The sequence below is a fragment of the Parus major genome, chromosome 6, assembly GCF_001522545.3.
Source record: "Parus major isolate Abel chromosome 6, Parus_major1.1, whole genome shotgun sequence".
NCBI classification, from domain to species: Eukaryota; Metazoa; Chordata; class Aves; order Passeriformes; family Paridae; genus Parus; species Parus major.
Window position 1 is genome coordinate 26,165,353 of NC_031775.1, and position 19,423 is coordinate 26,184,775.

The window sequence follows — 19,423 nt, forward strand, 5'->3', positions numbered from 1 at the left end:
TCATATTTCAGGGTGTTTGTATTTTACATGGACTATAAGAGGGCAGTCACCCTGCAGGACAAGGACACATCATGTTTTGCTGCAGGAGGCAGTACAGGAAATCTGGATTTACTTGAGGGTGTATTTCTCTAAAACCTTCTTCACCATGAAGACATTTTGCTTGTAAGTATTAACACAGTTTGTTTTCCTTATCTTGGAAATTTTTGAAGTTTTATAATAGCTTTCATCATAATGATTTGAGGCATTTTATTTGCGTTTTGACTGAAGTGTCTCATTGCATTTCAAAAGGTTTGAAGCAATCAAATCCCTTAATGCCTGGCATTCAAAAATCTGGGGGGGTATAATCACGGAATTGGCATTTTCTATTTTGAATTAGACGTAACCTGTTTACAATGTCTCTTACTGTTGAAAAGACAATTAAATATAACAATTAAAAACTTTTTTTCCCAAAAGGCAGAGTGAGGTAGCACAACTAATCTCATGGGAATTTGTCTTCCCACGTGCAAATCTTGACTTTTACTGACATCCTGAAGAGACTTTTATCCTGTCAGAGACTCTTGGAACGTTGTTTTGTAGTAATTGCATCGTTTGCCAGTTGAGGTGACTGTCAGTCACGTTGAACAGAACAATACATTGCCTTTCATTGCAACCCCAGGTGTGTGCCCCTACTATTGACTTTGTCTACAGTCATTTTTAGTTTTGTCCTTTTATTTTTTCTGGTAGGCAACAGATGAAAACTCTAGAAGCAAATTTTATAATGGTTTATCATGGCATTAGTACAGCAAAACTTTCTCCTCAAAAGGAAAAAAAATGCAAAGGTTTCCCTGAAAAAAACCTCAAAAAAGTAATGTGCAGAAACCTCTGATGGACCTAAGTTTGCAGTGGGTCATTCCCATTTACAGCCTAGAGCAGGAGGAATGAAAGTCTATAACTTTAGCTGTGTCTCAGGGGTAAAATTCCATGTGTAACCCACCCCATTCTTGACCACCCTCCTCCTGCCTGTACCATGTTTACTTTTGGCACCATGGAGTAAATCACCAAAGAAACAGAAATGGAGGAAAGCCCTTAAATCTCTCACTGCAGCCAGGGTTCTCAGTAAAGAACCAGAGAGGAGCACTTGTAACCCTTCAGATTTTCCCAGGAGAGGCTCTGTGTAACCTCCTTGTAGGTAAAACAACTTCCAGCCAAGATCTGGTTTTGCAAGGAGTGAGAGTTTTGAGGTAAGGCAAAGAGAAACTTTGGAAAAGGCATTGTATTAATAGGACAAATTTTCAAATTCTTGAAATTGCTGTAGTATTATAACTGTATTTTCTATGCATATTTTACAGTCTTTAGGCCAAGTTATGCCAATTTTATACAGGACTGATCATACTGGCAAAGCAGTGTTAGAAACATACATGGATGAAGTATTCTTAGGTTACAGGTGGTGTGACTAGTGCAAAAGAAAGAGCCAAATGAAGTTCCCTTGACAGCTTTCATCCCTTCTAGGCAAATCATCTTTTTGGCCTATAAAATTGGATAATATTTGTTATTTGTAATTTTGTGATAGTATTATAAAATAACAAATATAGCATATAGTGTATCATTTAATATGATACAATTTTTCATAAATATATTTAAATTGTTATTATGGCTATTTTATGTATTTTGATCATCAGTATGAAAATTAACAGCTGTAAGATTTTTGTTATTTTCTCAACAGCAATTGTGTGTGCAATGAAATGCTGCTCAGCAGAAAGCCAACTGAAAGGAATTAGTTTCAACATTTTTGCTCTTTTTGTTATGTGGGTGGAAGAAACAATCAGGATGGCTTCTACAAGTAAAAGAAATTCTGCAGGTACAAAATTTCTCCTACTAAAATTAGTCAGTAGTAGAGCTGTGAGATGATCTATCCTTAGCTGAATGCCATCTATGAGTTTCTTTAGGGGTACATTTCAGATCAATAATTATGAAGCAAAATAAGACCAGACCCAAAAAGTTAAATCAGATTTTAAATAAGACAGCAGCTCATGATATCTTCTGAGCCTCTACATTTTCACTACCTTTACTTTGCAGTCTGGGCCAGTTGTCAGCATTAACATCAGAGATGCAGGACGTGGCTCTATATTTTATAGCCTTGATTTGTGTTTGTCTTATGGCCATTTAAGCACAGAAACCCAGTGCTAAGCAACAATTTCCAGTTCAAAGAGGTCTTTTTAAAAAGATTAATTGGCAGCAAGTTAAGTAATGGTGCTGTTCATTTCTCTTTGATTAGTGAGAATTCAAAATACATTTTGCCCTGAAGGTGGAGTCTGCAAGCATGGATTCCTCATCAAATCCCCACCTCTTCAACTTCTCAGCTCACAGGTATACTAGCACAGATCAGTCATATTTCAGCAATCCCTCATACTTGCTATCCTGAATTTTAATGAGAGACAAATTGCTTTCTCTTTGGCAGAATTCCTGGAAAAGGCGTCTTTTTGTCCTGTCCAAATCCAGCAGAGGGAATTACATCCTGAAGTATTTAAAAGGCCAACACATAAAAGGCTCCATAGCTGTTGATCAGTATGTAGCTCAAGTGCATCATCTTTTTAATTTTAAGTCATGTATCAGCACTCTTCAGTGGCCACTGATTGAACAAGCATTTGTTCCTGGCTGAACAAGTCAGGATTGGGTTCCTGACTCAAACCCAGTGAAGTCCACAGAGGAGTCCCTTGGGATTTGTGGGCTTTGGGTGCAACTATGATATATGTAGAAGTGAAAATCCTGAATTGCTTTATTTTAATTTACATTGTGTGAGTGATTGCTGTGATGTAGCTGCCAGTGAGGTACCTGGCTTGGCCTCCCACAGGCTGTGCTCCTGCAGTACTGCACATTTTACCTCCTGTGAGGACAGTGCTATGCTTTCAATCACATCTGAATAAGGACAGGCTGTGCCACTCTCAACCGTAGCACACACCCTTTTGCACCTTACAGCTTCACCAAGTGCTTTGCAGGTTTGTGCAAAGGTCTCCTGACTTTCTCATAGCCCTTTGGGCTGGTTATGGTTGTTCTCTGCTTCTCATTCTGCCAAGAAATTTCTCGGCTCATTTGGGTTGGTGATTTCCTTCCTGTCAGCACAGTGCCTGCTGCAGCAAGACTGAGTGTCTCTGGCTTTGGGCTGGCAACCTTTACCATGTCCTACCATGTGGTATGAGATATGTGCAAGGGAAACAGAAAGCTTAATGGAAAATGTAAATATTTTCCTGTCAGATCTAGAGGTTAATACTCCAGGCTCCCTGAACTGTTAGGCATGGAGGTCACTCACCACATAGATGTTGTGTTTCTTCCATTAAAAGGATTTACACTGTGAAGCTTTCAAAAATATAGCAGCTTGCTCAGTGGTCTGTGGTTACATTATTACCATAATTACTGTTGCTATTACCTTTATTAATTTGGCTTCTTGGAAGTTAATGGAAGTAGTGCTCCAAGTGCTTCAAGTATCCATTAGGAGTACTTCTGTTCCTCTTCCCCTCCATTAAAACACTATTAATATACAATTAGTTTCAAATCAAATATATTGTTTTCTAGTGGTTAAAAACTTCCACAAGAAATTTTTTCTTACTATTGTTTCTTTTCAAGATTCTGAATTAAACCAAAAGCCCCTTTTTCCAAAACTGAGGATCCATAGTCTGGGCACTTTGCAAAAGTTAATTTTATATTTTTACCTGGAGATTTTCTTCATTGAAAGACTATCTCTTTTGAAAGTGTGTGTTTATTTTCTGGAGCACTTTTTTTTTTCCTGTGGAAAAATGTTTAACTTTTCCCTTGCAGATCTTATCATATTATTCTGTGCTCAGAGTAAAATATGGACATGCACACGTATATGTGTGTGTCTCTGTTTGTTTGTACCTGTGTAGAGTTATATAGGATGCTTTGTATGGTTATTTTCACAGAATCATAAGTACTGAAGTTGGCATAAGTAACGCTGAAATTATGGGAACGGTGAGGAAGATGTTTAAATGCCTTCCTGAGCAGGTGATGTCCATCAGCACTGGGAACAGATGTTATTACCTCATTGGGAACAGCAGGTGGGCATAGCAAGATGTGCAGAAGCAGTGGCAGTGCTGTTAAACTAATGTAGCACCAGCCCCAGGGCAGGGTCCTGCTTCTTCCCAGCCACCCCTGCCCTTCTGTCTCAGCCACTGATGGCACAGCCCTGGGATGAGATGATTCAGCTGCCTGATCCAATGGAAAATAGTTTTTTTCTATGGCATTTCCTCCCCTTACTCATGGCTGGATAAATTTTTTGCTGGTTCAGGCAGGTGAGCTCGCCTTCCCTGCAGCCACACAGTCACAGTGTCCAGCATATGAAAGCAGCAGGGGCACAGGGCTGGGAGTGGGGATGGCAGTGATAGTGCCATTTCAAACCATGCTGGTTAGGGGACAAGAAAGAGCAGAGACCTTTGCCTTCTCACACAGCAGCTCCTGGCAGTTAGAAAAGGTTCTGCTCCTCGTGGATAAACCACAGGGAATAATATTGCCTGAAAACAAGATTATTAATCAAGGGAAGTAGACTGAAGGTAAAAATTCTGAAGGAAAACAGCTCCCAGAAGCACCAGCTGGGGCGTTTGCTGCAGCAGGGTGGTGCAATCCATGTTTTTTCAGGCTAGAATTGAGTCCTGAACAGGGTCAGAAACTTTCTGTGGAGGTGATCAGCCAAAGCTCAGTTAGGTGAGGGAGGAGGATGTTTGTCACAGTGCTCCTGTACTGCTGGTTCCCAGCATCTGCTCTTCAGTTTCCCAGTCACGAGCCTGTCAGGGGAATTTTTGCCTTTTTGCAGAAGAGCAGCTGATGTGTGATATTCTGATAAGAAGAAAAACACATACCTGAATGCTACTTGAGCGTGCCACCCAGTGCCTTCCCCTGGGGCGCGGCTCTCACAGCCCACACTCAGTGGGAAGCATTCCAGAATTAATCCAACTAAATCCACTGCAAGCATGAAAAACAGCTTCAAACGTCCTTTCACGGCATGTTTCTCATCCTGATGGCCCAAATCCATTCCCAAGCCTTGTTAGCTCTCTGAATCAGACTTTACCATCTGGCTGTGACCACACAAGCACCCTTTCCTGAAAGGCAGGTGAAGGGTTTTCCCCTTGATCTCAGGGATTTTTGTTTTGAGCCCCCAAAGGAAGAATAAGGTAGGCAAAAGGATTGCCTTTGTTTGTTACCTGTCAGTAAGTTTTCCTTCCTCTTCTTCCAATTCAGGCAGGAAATAGAGGACTGGGTCGCTCTGATATCTTCAATCTGCAGGGAGGACAAAAGAAGTGGATGCTGCCCTCAGGTGACATGTTACTGTACTTTGTTTTAGAAAAAACAGACATTTCTTTTTTTCATTACAAAACCATGCAAAGGAATTTTCCTGATCTTTGCCTTGCAAGTTGCGCCTGACCTTGGTTATTCAGAAATTCATTTTCATATAAATTCCTGTACCCTGGCTTTATGCATCAAGTAGGCATTGCACAAGCTGTCTGCACTGGGATTGATTTTTTTTCCCAAAGAAATCTCTTTGAAGAGTAAGCCATATGGAAATGAGGCAAGATTGATATTATGCTGCAATGAACCACACCTTGGAGGCATCAGAGTGAAAATGTGTGTTAGACTTAGTGGGTGCATTTTGGCTATATTTACATGTTGTTTTACATCAGTCTGCCAATGTTATAAATCAGCTGGAAGCTCTGGTAGGTCAAGCTCAGACCCAAGTTTCTGCACTTTGTCAGCCAGCCAGGCTCACCAGTTTAGACTCAGCACTCACATCCCTGCAGCTTCCAGACAGCTCAAAAGGCAAGCAGGGAAAATTTATGTCTGCCTGAAAAATGCCATGCAGACAACGCCTGAGCCATTAGAAATGAAGTTTGCTCTAGTGAAATGTGTCAGTACATTTTAGCCCACACCCAACAGGTGCCTTTTACTGCTTTTCCCTTATTTCTAGAATCAAGATCTTACTAATCCAGAAGTCAGAAGCCGGCCTTCCTCTTTGCCACTGTTCTTAAATTCTATAGATACGACTAGCTTTCCAGACAGGCAAAGCTACCAGAAGGTAAACAAATTAACCATCCTTAATAATGAGTCTGTGCCTAGGCATGACTGTGAAGTTTCTTTTGTGTAGTTGTTTTTTTCTACCAAAAGTTGTTCAGAGTTTCTGCAGTGGGCACTGGGTGCTCTGTTCTGGTGGGCTTCCTGAGGAGGACCTGGATGGTAACACCACAGAGTCCCCACAAGGGAAATAGTTTTGGGGAAAGTCTGAGTGTAAGTACAGGCAATGAGAGACAGTCCTCACTGGTTTTCTCACCTGACCAGCAAATGTTAGTGGACATTAAATAAACTCCTCAAGATTCGCTTTGACATGCCCTGGCAGAGGCATGTGATGACTGTTTTGGCAGCTGCTAGCCACATTCCTCCTGATTTGTGATTGTGCTTTTATTTCTCTCCCTTTTTTTAGGCTGTAAAGCTTAGAGGAGAGCTCAGATCCAATTCCTCTCTGCCTTTCAGGCTTTCCCCTCAATGTTTAAATAGAACAGGAACACGTTGCTGCTGTCCCACAGCAATTGCAGTCCAGGTATCAGGGTGAAATAGCAGCCAAGGAATTGCTGGGTTTCTTAGTCACAAAGCTCTGTGCAAATGAGAGGAAGCTGAATGTGGGTCAAACACCTCCAGTGTATCTGTAAGAGCAGTCAACTTTTTTCCTTTGTGTACAGGAGAATGGTTCCTCAGAAGACAAGAACAGGCCTTATTCAGATCCTGGCCCCCGTCAGGCTCAGTGTGACTCACCAAGAGGAGTTTTTCCAAGCCTGGTGAGCAGAACAAATCAAACAGCTCTTGCCTTGTTCTGTCTGCAGAAGTGAATGTTGGCTTTTATCTCACCTGGGTATTTGTGACTATAGATTATCCACCTACTTTCCTAGCACATCGAGTTGACTTCCACTATGAAAGTTTCCTAAATATTTTGTCTGTTTTCTTGTTTACCATTGAAAAATATTTTCTAAATCTTGTTTGAAATACCTGTGTTTGTTTAGGGGTATTGGAGTCAGAGCCTCACAGTTTCTGTGGCAGCTTTCACAAACTTGATGAAGAAAGCTCTGCATTTGCACTGATTGATGATTTGTCCCTCCCTGCACATTTCTCAGCTGTGCCACAGTTGTTCCTAAATGGTTTATTTCTTCAGCCTTTGCCAGTAGCAATCGAGTCTGTAACTAAATTACAGAACAAGAGCTTGTTAAATTGAGGCACATCTTAGTACTGACCTTCTGTCAGCATTAATATGTCTTCAAGTAATTTCACTTCCATATCTAGCAGGAGTGATTTGGAAAGATAAAAAGATGAATGTTATCTTGTATTACTGGCTAAGTGTTCTGACCTGTGTTCCCTGAACTAGTGCCTGCAGCAGTTTTCCTCTGCCATGGATTGCTGCCTTTGCAGCAGAGTCAAGAGGACAGAAGGCACAACCAAGGCTCTACCACACCACTCTGAAGCTTAAACCCATCTTTACTGACATTTTATGCACTGAACTATGACCTGGAGTGGCTGAGGTGCAGGGCAAAGAATCTGTTCTGCTATCACAGCTAACAGGGTGGTAAATCACATGCTGCAATCTCAGTCCTTGTATATAGGCTGACAGCAAGCATGAGATAATACAGCTAAATTTAGTGGAAAGAAGTGAATAGCTGAAACTACATTGCAATGCCATGGGCAATCAGCATAGCTCAGCTGATGCACAGTACTTTATAAAGTTGCAGTAATTCAGTTGTGAGTCTGAGCTCTGAAATGCACTGAGTTAACCCTTGGTCTGATTTTAACCAGTCCTGCTCTGGGTGTATGTCAAGAATTTGTTTGTCTCTTCCTTGTGCATACATCTTCTGTCTTATTCATTAATTCTTCTCATACTTACAATGCCTTAGAGAGCAGGTATTATATGCAGCTGTTCAGGCTAGGACAGGCTGGCCATGAGGGTTCAAAGATAAGGAATTTGGATTTTAGTTTTTTAGCACAGGAAATAGCACAGGGCTCATGTTTCTGTTTTGCCATATGTGAAAATAAATAACCTCGCTGTATAGAGAACAAGAAACAACAAGGTTTGTTCATTGGATAAAAATATTTTTCTTGCCTCATAAGCCTAACATCTGCTAACATCTCCAGAGCTATTCTCTGCTCAGTGACGTGTAGACAACTGACTTCCTAACTAATCCCTTGTATTTACTTCCTTTTAGCAGTGTGACTCCTCATTTCAAGCATCTGATGTGTTTTGCTTTTTACTGGTGGTTCCCTCATCCAGGCCCAGATCCTGAAAACTCTTTGTTCAGTAGCTGTCACTGATGCAAACAGGATTCTCCATGTCAGTGAGTCTAGTCGTGCTGGCAGGGACCCTGGAGGGAACTGGGGACCTGGCTCCTTCTCAACCCCCCTTTTGGAACTACCAAACCTGATCTGACTCAGCAATTCAGTATCAGCTATTTTGATAAAGGGCTTTCAACATCTGAATACATCAAAATTAGGAGCCCTGCCTTGCATCACCCTGTGCTGTGCATTACTGTATTGCAGGGCACCCCTGGGATCTGTTACACACCCGGGTTTTTGAAACAGGGATTCCTCCCTCTAAGGGCAACACATAATGTTCCTTAAGGAGCTTATAGGTAACAATGGCTCAGTTGTTCTCCAGGTGTCATTTCTATCTTTTGCTACAGCCAGTTTTCTCCATAGTCTACCTGCTCTCCAATGTAAATCCATATTATGGTTCAACAGACACTTGAAGTTTCTCCTGATTTCCATTGCATGAGTTGATCTTAATGCCATCTATACCAATAAGGAAAAAAAAATGCAATAATTACCCTTAATTAATATTCATTGCCAGTTTCTTCTTGTTACATGCAAGAAAGTAATTAATTTAATTTACTTTACCTTGAAAACAGTAATATATTCTTGGCATATTTAGCAATTATTAAAATGATCACCATGGAAACCAAGGATGTAAGTGCAGAGATAAAAAACAGTTGCATCACAAACATGGCTCAGAGAATTGAACTGGGAGGCAGCTAAATACTAATTACCATACTCTTCACTATAGTGAAGTCAACAAGGAGACATAAAAATAAATAATTTCTCTTTGCGACTTGAAAAGGTAAACTTGGTGGAGGGATTAATTTCTCCTTGGTGTACCAAATTGCCTCAAACTTAATGTTTCAGCTATTTATGAAGGCAGAATATCACTCAGGACATAAAGGATTCTATGTGAGAGCTCCAGTCTTCTGTGGTATCTTTTTGTTCACAGAGAAGTATGAGACAATAAATTTCTCATTACTTAGGGAAATCCCAAATTCATTCTTTATTTGATAGCAGTTAAAAGCTGCTTAAAAAGGACAAATATATCCCAATTCATTCCTATATTTTCTACAGATTTTCTTCCTAATGTAAGGACTTCAGAACTGGAGGCAAAAAGAAAATCTTTTCTACACAAGTGATCATAAATTCATGCAGATTCAGACACAAAGTGTTTAGAACCCTTGATTTTTAAACAAAATAATAGGTTGTGATATGAAATCAATTGCAACAGTATGGTTACCACTAATCCATCTATGGGAAATACTAATACCAGTGGCTGGTTTTTCCTGTGTGCATTGAATTTCAAAAATACAGACATTACAGATACAGAAACCTTGTTTCTAAAATAGGCTGGCTCTGAGCATCTCTCACTTGAAGGAGAAATGTATCTTACCATGTTTTCTGTGAATATTTTCTGATTCTGTTACTTCTCCACAGAAAGGAAAAATGCATGCTAATCTGTAAAACTGAGCCTGTTAAATACAAACCCATTCTTTCAGCAGGATAAAATTCTGGGAAGTGAGGAAAACCTGCCATTGTCAGACACAGAGGAAAACATCAAAAAGGACGAAGAAGATTATTACCAAACTCCCAGCAACGTTTTAGCAAAGGTAGTTTATCAGCTGTGAGTTCTGCTGGTCTGTTAACAGCTCCAAGGACACAGGAGACATTTAATGAGCCAAAGAGGAACTGGTAGAAGGAACCACTTGTACCTTGCAAAAGGAATACATAGATAAAGCAATAGAGCTTTCATTTATACAAGAAAAAATATGCTAGACTCACTCAAAGGATCATCCTGGTGCAAAGTGGCATTTTGACAAAAACATTGCTGATTTTGTTGAAGTTCCCCAAATTGATTGTTTCATTGTAAATGGCTTTTGCCTACTGTATAATGGGATTAGTTAGTTTTATTTCCGAAAGTGGAAACTTCATTTAGAAAATGTAACAGTACATTAGTTTAATATATTTTGAAGTGTAATTCTGTTGAAGCACCAGCAAGCTGCATGAAAGCAGTACTTTTAAAACACTGCAGTACATTTTGGTATCTACATTTCACTGTGAAACAAGGCAGCAGGAGAAATCACACTGTTAATTTTATACAAATTTTGACATCCAATTTGGGAGGCTAATTTCTCTAGACTTCCCATGCAATTAGTGGTCAGGAGAAGATAAGTGGTCAGCTTTCCGCAGAAGTCATAGACTATACATCTGACTAAAGGACATTAACAATGGTGATGTGGTCATATAATCTAAGGGCTCTAAGTCAAGCACACCCAAAGAATAAGTCCCCTTTTTCAGCCTGCTTAAATTAAAAGGCAACATTTTCTTTTTTCTTTTTTTTTTTTTTTTTTTTGTGGTAGTACTTCAGAATATAGCTGGTCATGTCCCAGTCTGGCAGTGCCAATAATTCCAGCATTAACTTTTAAGTTTCAAGCACCTTTCTAGCTCCCATTTTGTGGGAATTGACTGATTTGAGGAAAACCAGGCTATATTAATCAATATGTTTACACAGCATGAGCACTGAACAAAATAAGGAAATTAATGGGGGTTTCTTCTGTAGGCAGGGCAATGTCATTAATGTCTTATATTGCTGTGTGTTTCTGACAGTGCACTGCTGAAGTATCAAAGCCTGATCTTACAGCTGAGTCTGATGTCCCAGTGCAGAGCAACCCAGTAAAGGAGGACATTTATATGTCAATGAAATCACTGTAAGTTGCAACTTCATTAAGGTTTTGGAAATTAAAAGTGACATAGCAATAGAGATAGAACTAACATCTCTGCTATTTGCATAACAAGATCTAGAGGCTGCATCTTGTTTGAATGAGTCATTGTTGGGTCTCAGTTCACAAAGTTCAGCACTCATGGGAACACTGGAGTCAAATTCAAACTCATCAACACGAAATTTAAGCTCACACTGCAGGCTCCTGCACTTACATATCCTGTTACACGGAGTATACAATGCAGCACCTTTTGTTGACTCATACTTTTTCACAACAGCTCACCACTTTACTGAGTCACTGCAGCCAACAGACTCCAACAACCTTTCAGACAGGTGCTCTCCAAAACAGGCAGCATTATCTAGAGGTTAAAAGAGAAAGGTAGAGATGGGGCATTAGCTCCCAACTTTTCCATTAAGAAGTTATGTGAGTTTCATTTTGCCATCCAGAGAATGTCTCTGTTGCTGTGTGTTTTGAAGGTGCAGTGTTTGCCACGTCACAAAGAAAGACCTGAACTTTGTGTCAGGGTTGTTGGGCCACAAGGAAATTGTACAGCCTCCACAATATAGCACTGAATACTGAAGAGAATTGTGCCTGCAGGGTAAAGTTCCTCCTGAGCCAGAGGAGTGGTCAGGAGCTGTGAGCTGTGGCCTGACAGCTACAGACAGATCTTGGGCCTCATGGAGGGAGGCAGCTGGAAATTCAGACCCACTAACCAGTCAATCCCAATAGATTAATTCAAGCTTGTCTGCATCTTTGGGAGCCCCCAGAGGGAATTACTATAAAAACCTCACAAGGTTATGCCATCTGAGTTAAATACACCAAGAGCAGCTTTCGTTACTAACCCCAGTCTTGTTTGGGGCACAATGGGGAGTCAGCTCCAGGCAATAAAAAGCTTATCAAATAAAATTAATATGAGTTCAAGTAGTTCTGAGTTATCACATCTCCCAAGGGACAGCTTTACATCCTTGCAGACCCCAGTACAGCCAAGGCCAACAATCTGTACTCAGTTTCTTTGTCAAGGCATGCTGTTAGCTGAAATGTTTCCAGGCTTAATAAATAGTTTTTGCATACTGAAAACGTTTATTTTGAGATTTATGGTCCATTTTTAGAAGAGCTGTTTATTTTACTTAGATTTTATTTTGTCCACTGGATATTCTACAAGAACTTGTTATTCTTTGCTTTATCGAGGGCTGCTTGATCCAGCTTCAAACACAGCAAGAGTGCCCGGAATTGTCAAACCCCTTAATTTTTTATCATCATTCCTCTTTAGTAAGCTGCTGGATGAGAGGTGCCAGCTCACGTGCAGACGTGATGGGCTCCCATCCCCTCCCATGAACAACAGTGCATGTCCAAGAGACTTGGAAGCAGACAAAGACACAGAATTCCCAGAGAGCAGTGCCAGCCTGCAGCCAACCCTCCAGAGAAGGCAAAGCTCACCCCTCTCAGTGGTTCACCTGTCTATACTGCTCAGGTAAGTGTCTTCTCCAGCTGGTTGCAGAGAAGACAGATGTGTTTATGGGTTTCACCTTGCCACACCTGTCAGCGTGCCAGAGGCACTTGGATGATGCTCTTAGTCACAGCATTTAGTTTTAGGGAGTCTGCAAGGAGCAGGGAGTTGGACTCAATAATCCTTAGGGATGCCTTCCAATTTGAGCTGTTCTGTGATTCTGTTTTTCTCTCACAGTCAAGTTACAGATGAGATGCAGCTGCAGAAATTGGATATTTTCGTACCCCTGGCTGATATTAGCAATTACCTAAAACTTACTGAAGCAGCAGGACGAATATGGTAAGTCTGGATGTCTTGTGACAGTGGCTGTGAGATGAGACTAAGTGACAGGCACAGAAGTGTTTGACTATCGACACCCCTGTGCAGTTGTGGCAGGGCAGAACATGGCAGGGGCAGTGTTTGTTGGCACTTCAGTGATTCCTCCTGCTCTCTCTGATTCTTGGGGTACTAGAGTTTGTGTTTCAAATGCTGTTGTAAAGGCCTCTGAAGAATCCAGCATGCTGTGTAATAATTAGTGATGGTTTCAACCAGAACCAGATCAAAAGGTTACAAAGTGAATGAACATGTGTGTCATTTCCAGAGGGCAGCTCCATAAATGCAGTCCTGTCCAGCCACTGCAGTGACTGGATATTCTGTATGTTTCCTTCATTGTCTGCCCTCCACAGCATTGCACAGTGGACAGGTCCCCACAGACTGGGCTGTTTGTTTAACCACGGAGACCACGTGGTGGCTGTGAATGATCTGCAGCTCCAAGGTGTGGAGGAGGCTTACTTCTTCATCAGCAGGTCCACGAGAAAGGAGGTGAGCTTGACTATCTCTGACTCAAAGGTATCGAGCCAAATGAGAAAGCAATTTCCCTTTTTACATTTCAAGAGGCTCCATTCAAACCAGTTTACTCTGGTCTAAGTGTGGCATGAATAATTCCAGCACCAAATATCTGCTCAGCATCATTCTGATGTGGTGGGTGTCTCCTGTTCCTGAGCTATGTGGGGAGTGCAAGGCCAGCACTGCAGAGCTTGAAGAAGAATTTGAGCAAGACCAAGAGATGTTATTTGGGAAACATTAGCTAGAGTTACTTGGGATTTTTTTGCCTAATGCATATAAATTGCAAGTTTTGGGAAATAAACCATTGCCTCCAGTGGATGTGTGGTTGCTTGTAGTGGTTTTGGGCATTGAGGGCAGAGCCCTGGACTCCTATGTCCTATTGCTTATTGAGCACTACACATCTTGTGTGAGACTGTGTTTTTTTGACATTCCTAAGAGTTCTTTAACCCAACTGTGATCTATGACATGTGTTTCTGAACTCGTATTTTAATATTCAGGTTCATGACCCATATCCAAACACATTCATATTTGAATTCTGCTGAGAGGGTTGAGGTCAGGAGATGCTATTGCCATCTAAAGAAAGGAAAGCTAGTCTCAGCAAGGAAAAAAAAATACTCATCTCTCCTAATGGGGAATTTTTATTCAGCTAGTTCAAATGCAAGTCAGATAGTTGCACAAATGTTGATCAGATATAACAAGCTATAAAAATGTCCTTTTTTTTTTCTTTTATAAGGTGAAACTTACTGTGTGTAGGATTCCACATTCAGATATCTTCCATGCTAAAGGCTGCTCATGTTCCTGAAAAAAAAGACCTCAATGATTAAGTAAGTGCCAAAACTCAAGGGAAAAGATCAGGGAGGAGAAGGTGATATATGGTATATAGAGATAATCATCTTCTTGAGCTGCCAGACATCTTTTGATGCTGAAGTACAAAGAACAGAGAATGCAGATTTCATTTTATGTCCTCATAACTTATTTTGTGGCATGAATGGCATGTATTTGGCTTATATTTCATGTTGGCATGTATTTCTGTTACATGAAGAAAATGAGGGTCAGATAATTTACATGTCCTCTGTGCTGTGTATACTTTTCATTTCAGCAGAAAATACTAGTTTGTGCCTCTGCTCACCTCTTTACACTGAGTTACAATGATTTTTTACTGAACACCTAATCAGTTAGAGGAGGACAATCAACCAGCATTTGGACTAAAACCGTGTTTAACCTGGATTCCCCTTAGCTACAGGAGGGCTCAAGTGAGCGAAGAGTGTTGGAGGAAAGGCTACTTCATAAAATGTTGTGTAGTGATTCAGTGGGGCCTGAATTTCTTTTTCAGAAGAAATTTTCCCTCTCTGAGGGAGATCCTGGTAAAGACAGCTGGGACAACCACAGACAGAAATGATGTATCTGAAGGCATGTGCTCTCCCCACAACACAAACAGAGTTCATTGTTTCTCACAGAGAATGTTTTCATGCTACCAAGTAGTGCCACAGGGATGTCACTGGTGCAGCAGAATTTCCAGAGCAATTTATTTATTAAATTTATTTATAAAATTATTTATTTCCCAAACAAGGATATTTCCTGTAAATATTTATTTGTGTACATGCCTTCCTCGCATTGCTACCATAGAAACATGGCCAATTTTCAGCTGATAGCACACCTAAAGGAAATTGATAAGGAACTGCCTTCAGGTGTGCTCTGGTGGATGCCAAAAGGGAGCTTTTTCCTGTCCTAGAGTGACCTCTGTTGCTTGCAGCACCATGGTGTGACATGAAAACACTGTATGTGTATGTAACACAGTGCCCTGTATGAAAATGGACACTTTGTGGGGGATTTTTTACACACACATATTGCTGTAAAATAGATAGTGTCAATGTACAGTGATGTGGCAACAAACTGGGTTTGAGTACTGATAATTTTATCTTGCAAGATACAACCAAAATAAGTACTGGATTTAGCAGGCACAGGATTACTGATATTAAGAGATTTATATAAGCTTTGATTAAGGTGGATTTGGCTCAAAGGAGGTTTTTATTCAGCCTGCAACTGAATTAGGCCAAGTTGGCTACTACAATAAGGAACTACACTCACTGAATTCAGCATTGGTGCAACTTACTTCAGTAGTAAATTTGACAAATGTGCTGAACTTTAAAAAAAATCATTATAGAATTTTATTCAGCTGAAGATGGAAACAGCATCATGTAACTCAACACAGGCAAACACAAATATGTATATAATCTATTCAGACTCAGCTCCTGTTCAAAAGATAATTTCCAGACTGAATGTTCCCACAGCCTGTCACTTCTGCTTTTGAGATAAGAGCATTTGGGACATGCTTGTTTCTCAAGGTGGAAAGGATCACATTCTGATTTTTCTGTTTCAGTGGTGTTCAAAGGCCTGTTTGTGCTGAATTCTGCATAAATACAGAGGGAACTCCCAGTTCTGGAACTACAGAGGCTGAAAATAGAAGAAAACACATTCCTTGGGAGCTCTTCTCCAAAGCTGCTATGGGAGTCCTTTGCTCTGCACTGCTGCTTTGAGCACAGCAAATCCATTTCTGCCTAAGGAGCCCCTGAGGGATGGGGTGGCTGTCACTATACAGCCCTTCTGCCAGCCCTGTAACTCTGGCAGTCTGCTAGGACAGTCCCCACAGCCTGAATCCTAAAATCACAGAGCACCTACTTCAAGAACATCTACTGAGGATGTCATTTTCTGTCATTTGGCCTTTCCTGGCCAAAGTTTGCCTAAGCTCTACTTCTGAATTTTGGAAAAGTAAAGTCCAAATTTTAGTTGGGACTCCAAGACTCATCCCTCTGTAAAATCAGGAATTTTTTTTCTAATATTTACCCTGGACAGTTTTTTTCAGAAATTTTTTTCTTGCCCTGTTTTCAGTGGGCACAGGGAATGTTTGGATTGCCACTGTCTGCAGAGAAATCTTCATTATGGAAAGTATTTTTTCTACCTGTTCTCCATTCTCTTTTTCTTAGACCAAACATTCTGCATTCTTCCATCATTTTTTCAAACAGTTCCCGAAAATGGCCACATGACACTGAACTGTGAGACAAATGCCTTGTGTTTCCAGTTATGGATGAGCAAAGGAAGTGAGAAATTGAAATTCAAAGAGTTTCATCAAAAAGAAATCCAAAGACATGAATTCCTAGAATTCCATAGAGAAGCATTTCTCAGAAGAGGTGACTCAGTGAAGAAGATCCCCCATGGTGGTGGGAGAAGAGCCACCTGCATGGGACCTGCTGCTGAAGCAGATGTTGAGCACTGCATGCTGCACCTCTCAGCCATGGAAGGAGAAAGTTTTGTCCAAAAGTAGCCATGCTACTTTTGGACAAAACCAGGATTTGGTTAGATATGTACAGAATAATTCCAGAATATTTTAGAGAACTGGGGTGTTACTTATGTGCTTCAGTGAACAGTTATAGATGTGTTACTCCATAATTGATTATTATGTCAGTTTGCACAGTGCTAAATGCAGATAATTAATGTCACATATTGGCTGATTCATAACACTTACAGAGATACAATATGGAAATGACATTGGTACAGTAAATTCTGCTAGGGTGTGTGAAGTTGTCTGCCCACATATAATTAATAAATGTGCTAACACTTTACAACACATTGTATGCTGCAACACACCTCGTTTTCTCCTAACATGGCCCCTCCTTGTCCTGCAAAGATTACCTGTAACTTCTGTAATCTGCAGCTGAGTCACTAGATAGCCCTTTTAAAAAAAACCTACACTTAAATAAAGATTTAGGTTGTTTCCCTGGCTGTTAATTTGTGCACATTCCTATGCTGCACTCAGTCATTAGTGGCTGCTAATATTTCCCCTTGGATTCCCAAGGATGAATCATGCTCTTTCTACTCTAGCATCTAGCTAGGAAGATGGCAATTGCCCAGGAGAAAAGCAAGTCCTGGGAGAGAGGGAAAGTAATGGTGAGGGAAGTCTCTATATTGATGTGAGGTCATTGAAGTCAAGAAAAATAAAAAGCCCATTGAACAGAAAGCACAAACCAGACCACACAACCTCCACACTTCCTCCCAAGGGCAACACTCCTGAGAACTGGAGTTGCAGTCATAAAGTGATCAAGAAAGCACAAGTCCTGCAAGAGAACAAGTCCAGCTGGGAAAAGTTATCTGTGCAATGTCCACCCTGAAACAAGCCAGAGACAAGCTCTGTGTAATGCTTAATTCTCTTATTAGAGTCCTTCCAGCCTGGGGGATTGGAGGGATATCTATATATGTATTAGGGTTACCTAGGTAAATACCTGTTTCATAGGGATGTCTAAATAACAGCCAGACATACTTCAGTGTGGTTGAAGAATTTCTGCAAAGGGATTCAAAGAGGAGCAACTGCAATAAAGGAGAATGATGATACCCTGTACACTGCAGAGAGAATGGATCTGTGGTGTGCTGGGGACACCAGGTGCTTAATCTGTGTTTTGCCCCAGATTTTCTGGTGACCTCAGGAGAGCAATTTCCTCACACACACAGTAAAATTCTACAAGTGGTTTCAGACACATTTGCATCATGCTGCCTCTTACTACAGATGTGATCTCCAGCACCGCATTCAATACTAGGAATTGCTTTAGCTCCCAGAAAATTCCTGGAAAAGCCTCCATCAGAGCTGTGTGTTAGAGGCAGGAGGGAGGTTCTTCGATGCCCTGTGCTGTGGGGAGATGCTGATGTGCCAGCTCCATGCTAAGGGAGAAGCCATCCTTGATGTCCTGCAGAAACTGCCTTCCTTGAGTCCCTTCAGTGTCTCTGAAGTTTCCCTCTCATGAGGGAATGCTAAGTGATGTTCCATCCCTGCAAGGAACTGGCTCACAGCATCTGTGCTGCTCATGGAAAGCTGCACCAGGAGGGACTGTGGGAATCTTCTCAGTCACATGGATTCATCCAGAATTTCAGGCCCATTAGGGGACACACTAATAGTTACAAACATATTTGCTTCCCTGCTGGTGCTCCCTTGGTCAGAGCAGGGGCTAGAAAGTGCATGTACTGACTGTCTACTTTTGGGTCTGTGGAGATGACATCTGAGATGCTCTAAGGGCTTTTTGGTCTGTTTCCAAGGGATGAACACTTCTTCCACATGTGTGCCACGCTGTAGCCAGCCACTTCTCTCCTGCAGGCTGGCCAGCAAGTCACTGCCAGGAGCTTGGGACATGCCAGGCAGTTCCTAGAAATGCCACTGCAATTTTAAATGTTCCTTTTGGCCCCTTATCACCTTCTAATTCACTGCATCCCTTGAAGAGGAGAAGCCAGACAAGAATGATACAATCTTTCACTCAGGAAAATCACTTTAAGTTAAACCATGCCTTCACTGTGAGGACCCTCAGTGACCAGGGTCCCTTTGCTTGCTGCTGACAGCTCCTTGGTGGCTCTGTCCTACAGCAGGACCAGCACATTGGGTCTAAGCTGCTGGGGTGGCAGCAGGACTGCATTTGCCACAGCAAGTATCTGGCCATGTTCAGTTTTTCATCCTGGGGTGCCTGAGTCAATCTGTGCCTGAGAACTTGTTTTGTTTATATCCCAGCAGTGGAGGAATGAAATTGAAGCATTGGTGGGAGCATTAAGATCATGCCTATCAGTGGTGCTAATCTTCTTTTAAAATGTTGTATGTTTGTGTTGTTCATCAGTAGGGACATCACTGAGCTACACACTTTGTTATTTCCTGCCTCTGTAGGTTTTCCCAAAAAATCTGTTTCTGTCTGTGCCTATAAAACACAGCATAAAGCCATGGTTTTAAACACAGTGATGAGGGTTGCACAATATTTTTAACCAGGAGAAGCCAATATTTTGGAGTAGTTGCTCCTCAGCAGCATCTACTGCTACACATATTCTACAACAGGACACTTTTTGCCAAAATAAACTCATTTGTATGCTAAATGTCCTTAAACTAAGTGCCCTACAGGAATTCTAGCCTTCTGTCCTCCAATTTGCCCCTCTTCTATTTTATTCAATGTCCAAAGCCATTCTTCACAGATGTCATTTTGCTCCCAAGCAATTGCCCTTGTGCTCCAGTTTC

The 19,423-nt window shown here is 41.2% G+C and overlaps 1 protein-coding gene across 6 annotated transcripts; it reads left to right on the forward strand.

Annotated features, from left to right (window-relative positions):
• The first annotated feature begins 6 nt into the window (after nucleotides 1-6).
• On the forward strand, nucleotides 7-19,294 carry PLEKHS1 (pleckstrin homology domain containing S1). 6 transcript variants are annotated; one of them, XM_015633731.3, is made up of 15 exons: nucleotides 11-162; nucleotides 1,703-1,837; nucleotides 2,255-2,346; nucleotides 2,438-2,544; nucleotides 3,915-4,049; nucleotides 5,227-5,302; nucleotides 5,951-6,058; nucleotides 6,717-6,812; nucleotides 9,837-9,944; nucleotides 10,942-11,042; nucleotides 12,325-12,525; nucleotides 12,739-12,840; nucleotides 13,227-13,362; nucleotides 14,120-14,210; nucleotides 15,767-19,294. In XM_015633731.3, the coding sequence occupies exons 2-14, from the start codon at nucleotides 1,717-1,719 to the stop codon at nucleotides 14,186-14,188; spliced, it is 1,452 nt and encodes a 483-aa protein (XP_015489217.1). In that variant the 5' UTR covers nucleotides 11-162; nucleotides 1,703-1,716; the 3' UTR covers nucleotides 14,189-14,210; nucleotides 15,767-19,294. The 6 variants fall into 6 exon arrangements, with proteins under 6 accessions (XP_015489214.1, XP_033371684.1, XP_015489217.1 ...); XM_015633730.3 differs by having other exon boundaries at nucleotides 12-162; nucleotides 9,834-9,944; XM_033515793.1 differs by lacking the exons at nucleotides 14,120-14,210; nucleotides 15,767-19,294 and adding an exon at nucleotides 13,489-13,714 and having other exon boundaries at nucleotides 8-162; nucleotides 9,834-9,944.
• Nucleotides 19,295-19,423: the final 129 nt, after the last annotated feature.

What these genes read in the sequence shown, in the direction of transcription:
- PLEKHS1 (XM_015633728.3), top strand. Translation starts at nt 1,717, where the DNA reads ATGAAATGCTGCTCAGCAGAAAGCCAACTGAAAGGAATTAGTTTCAAC. An exon ending in TATATGTCAATGAAATCACT is followed by an intron (nt 11,043 to 12,324) that starts GTAAGTTGCAAC and finishes ATTCCTCTTTAG; the next exon opens with TAAGCTGCTGGATGAGAGGT. An exon ending in CACCTGTCTATACTGCTCAG is followed by an intron (nt 12,526 to 12,738) that starts GTAAGTGTCTTC and finishes TTTCTCTCACAG; the next exon opens with TCAAGTTACAGATGAGATGC.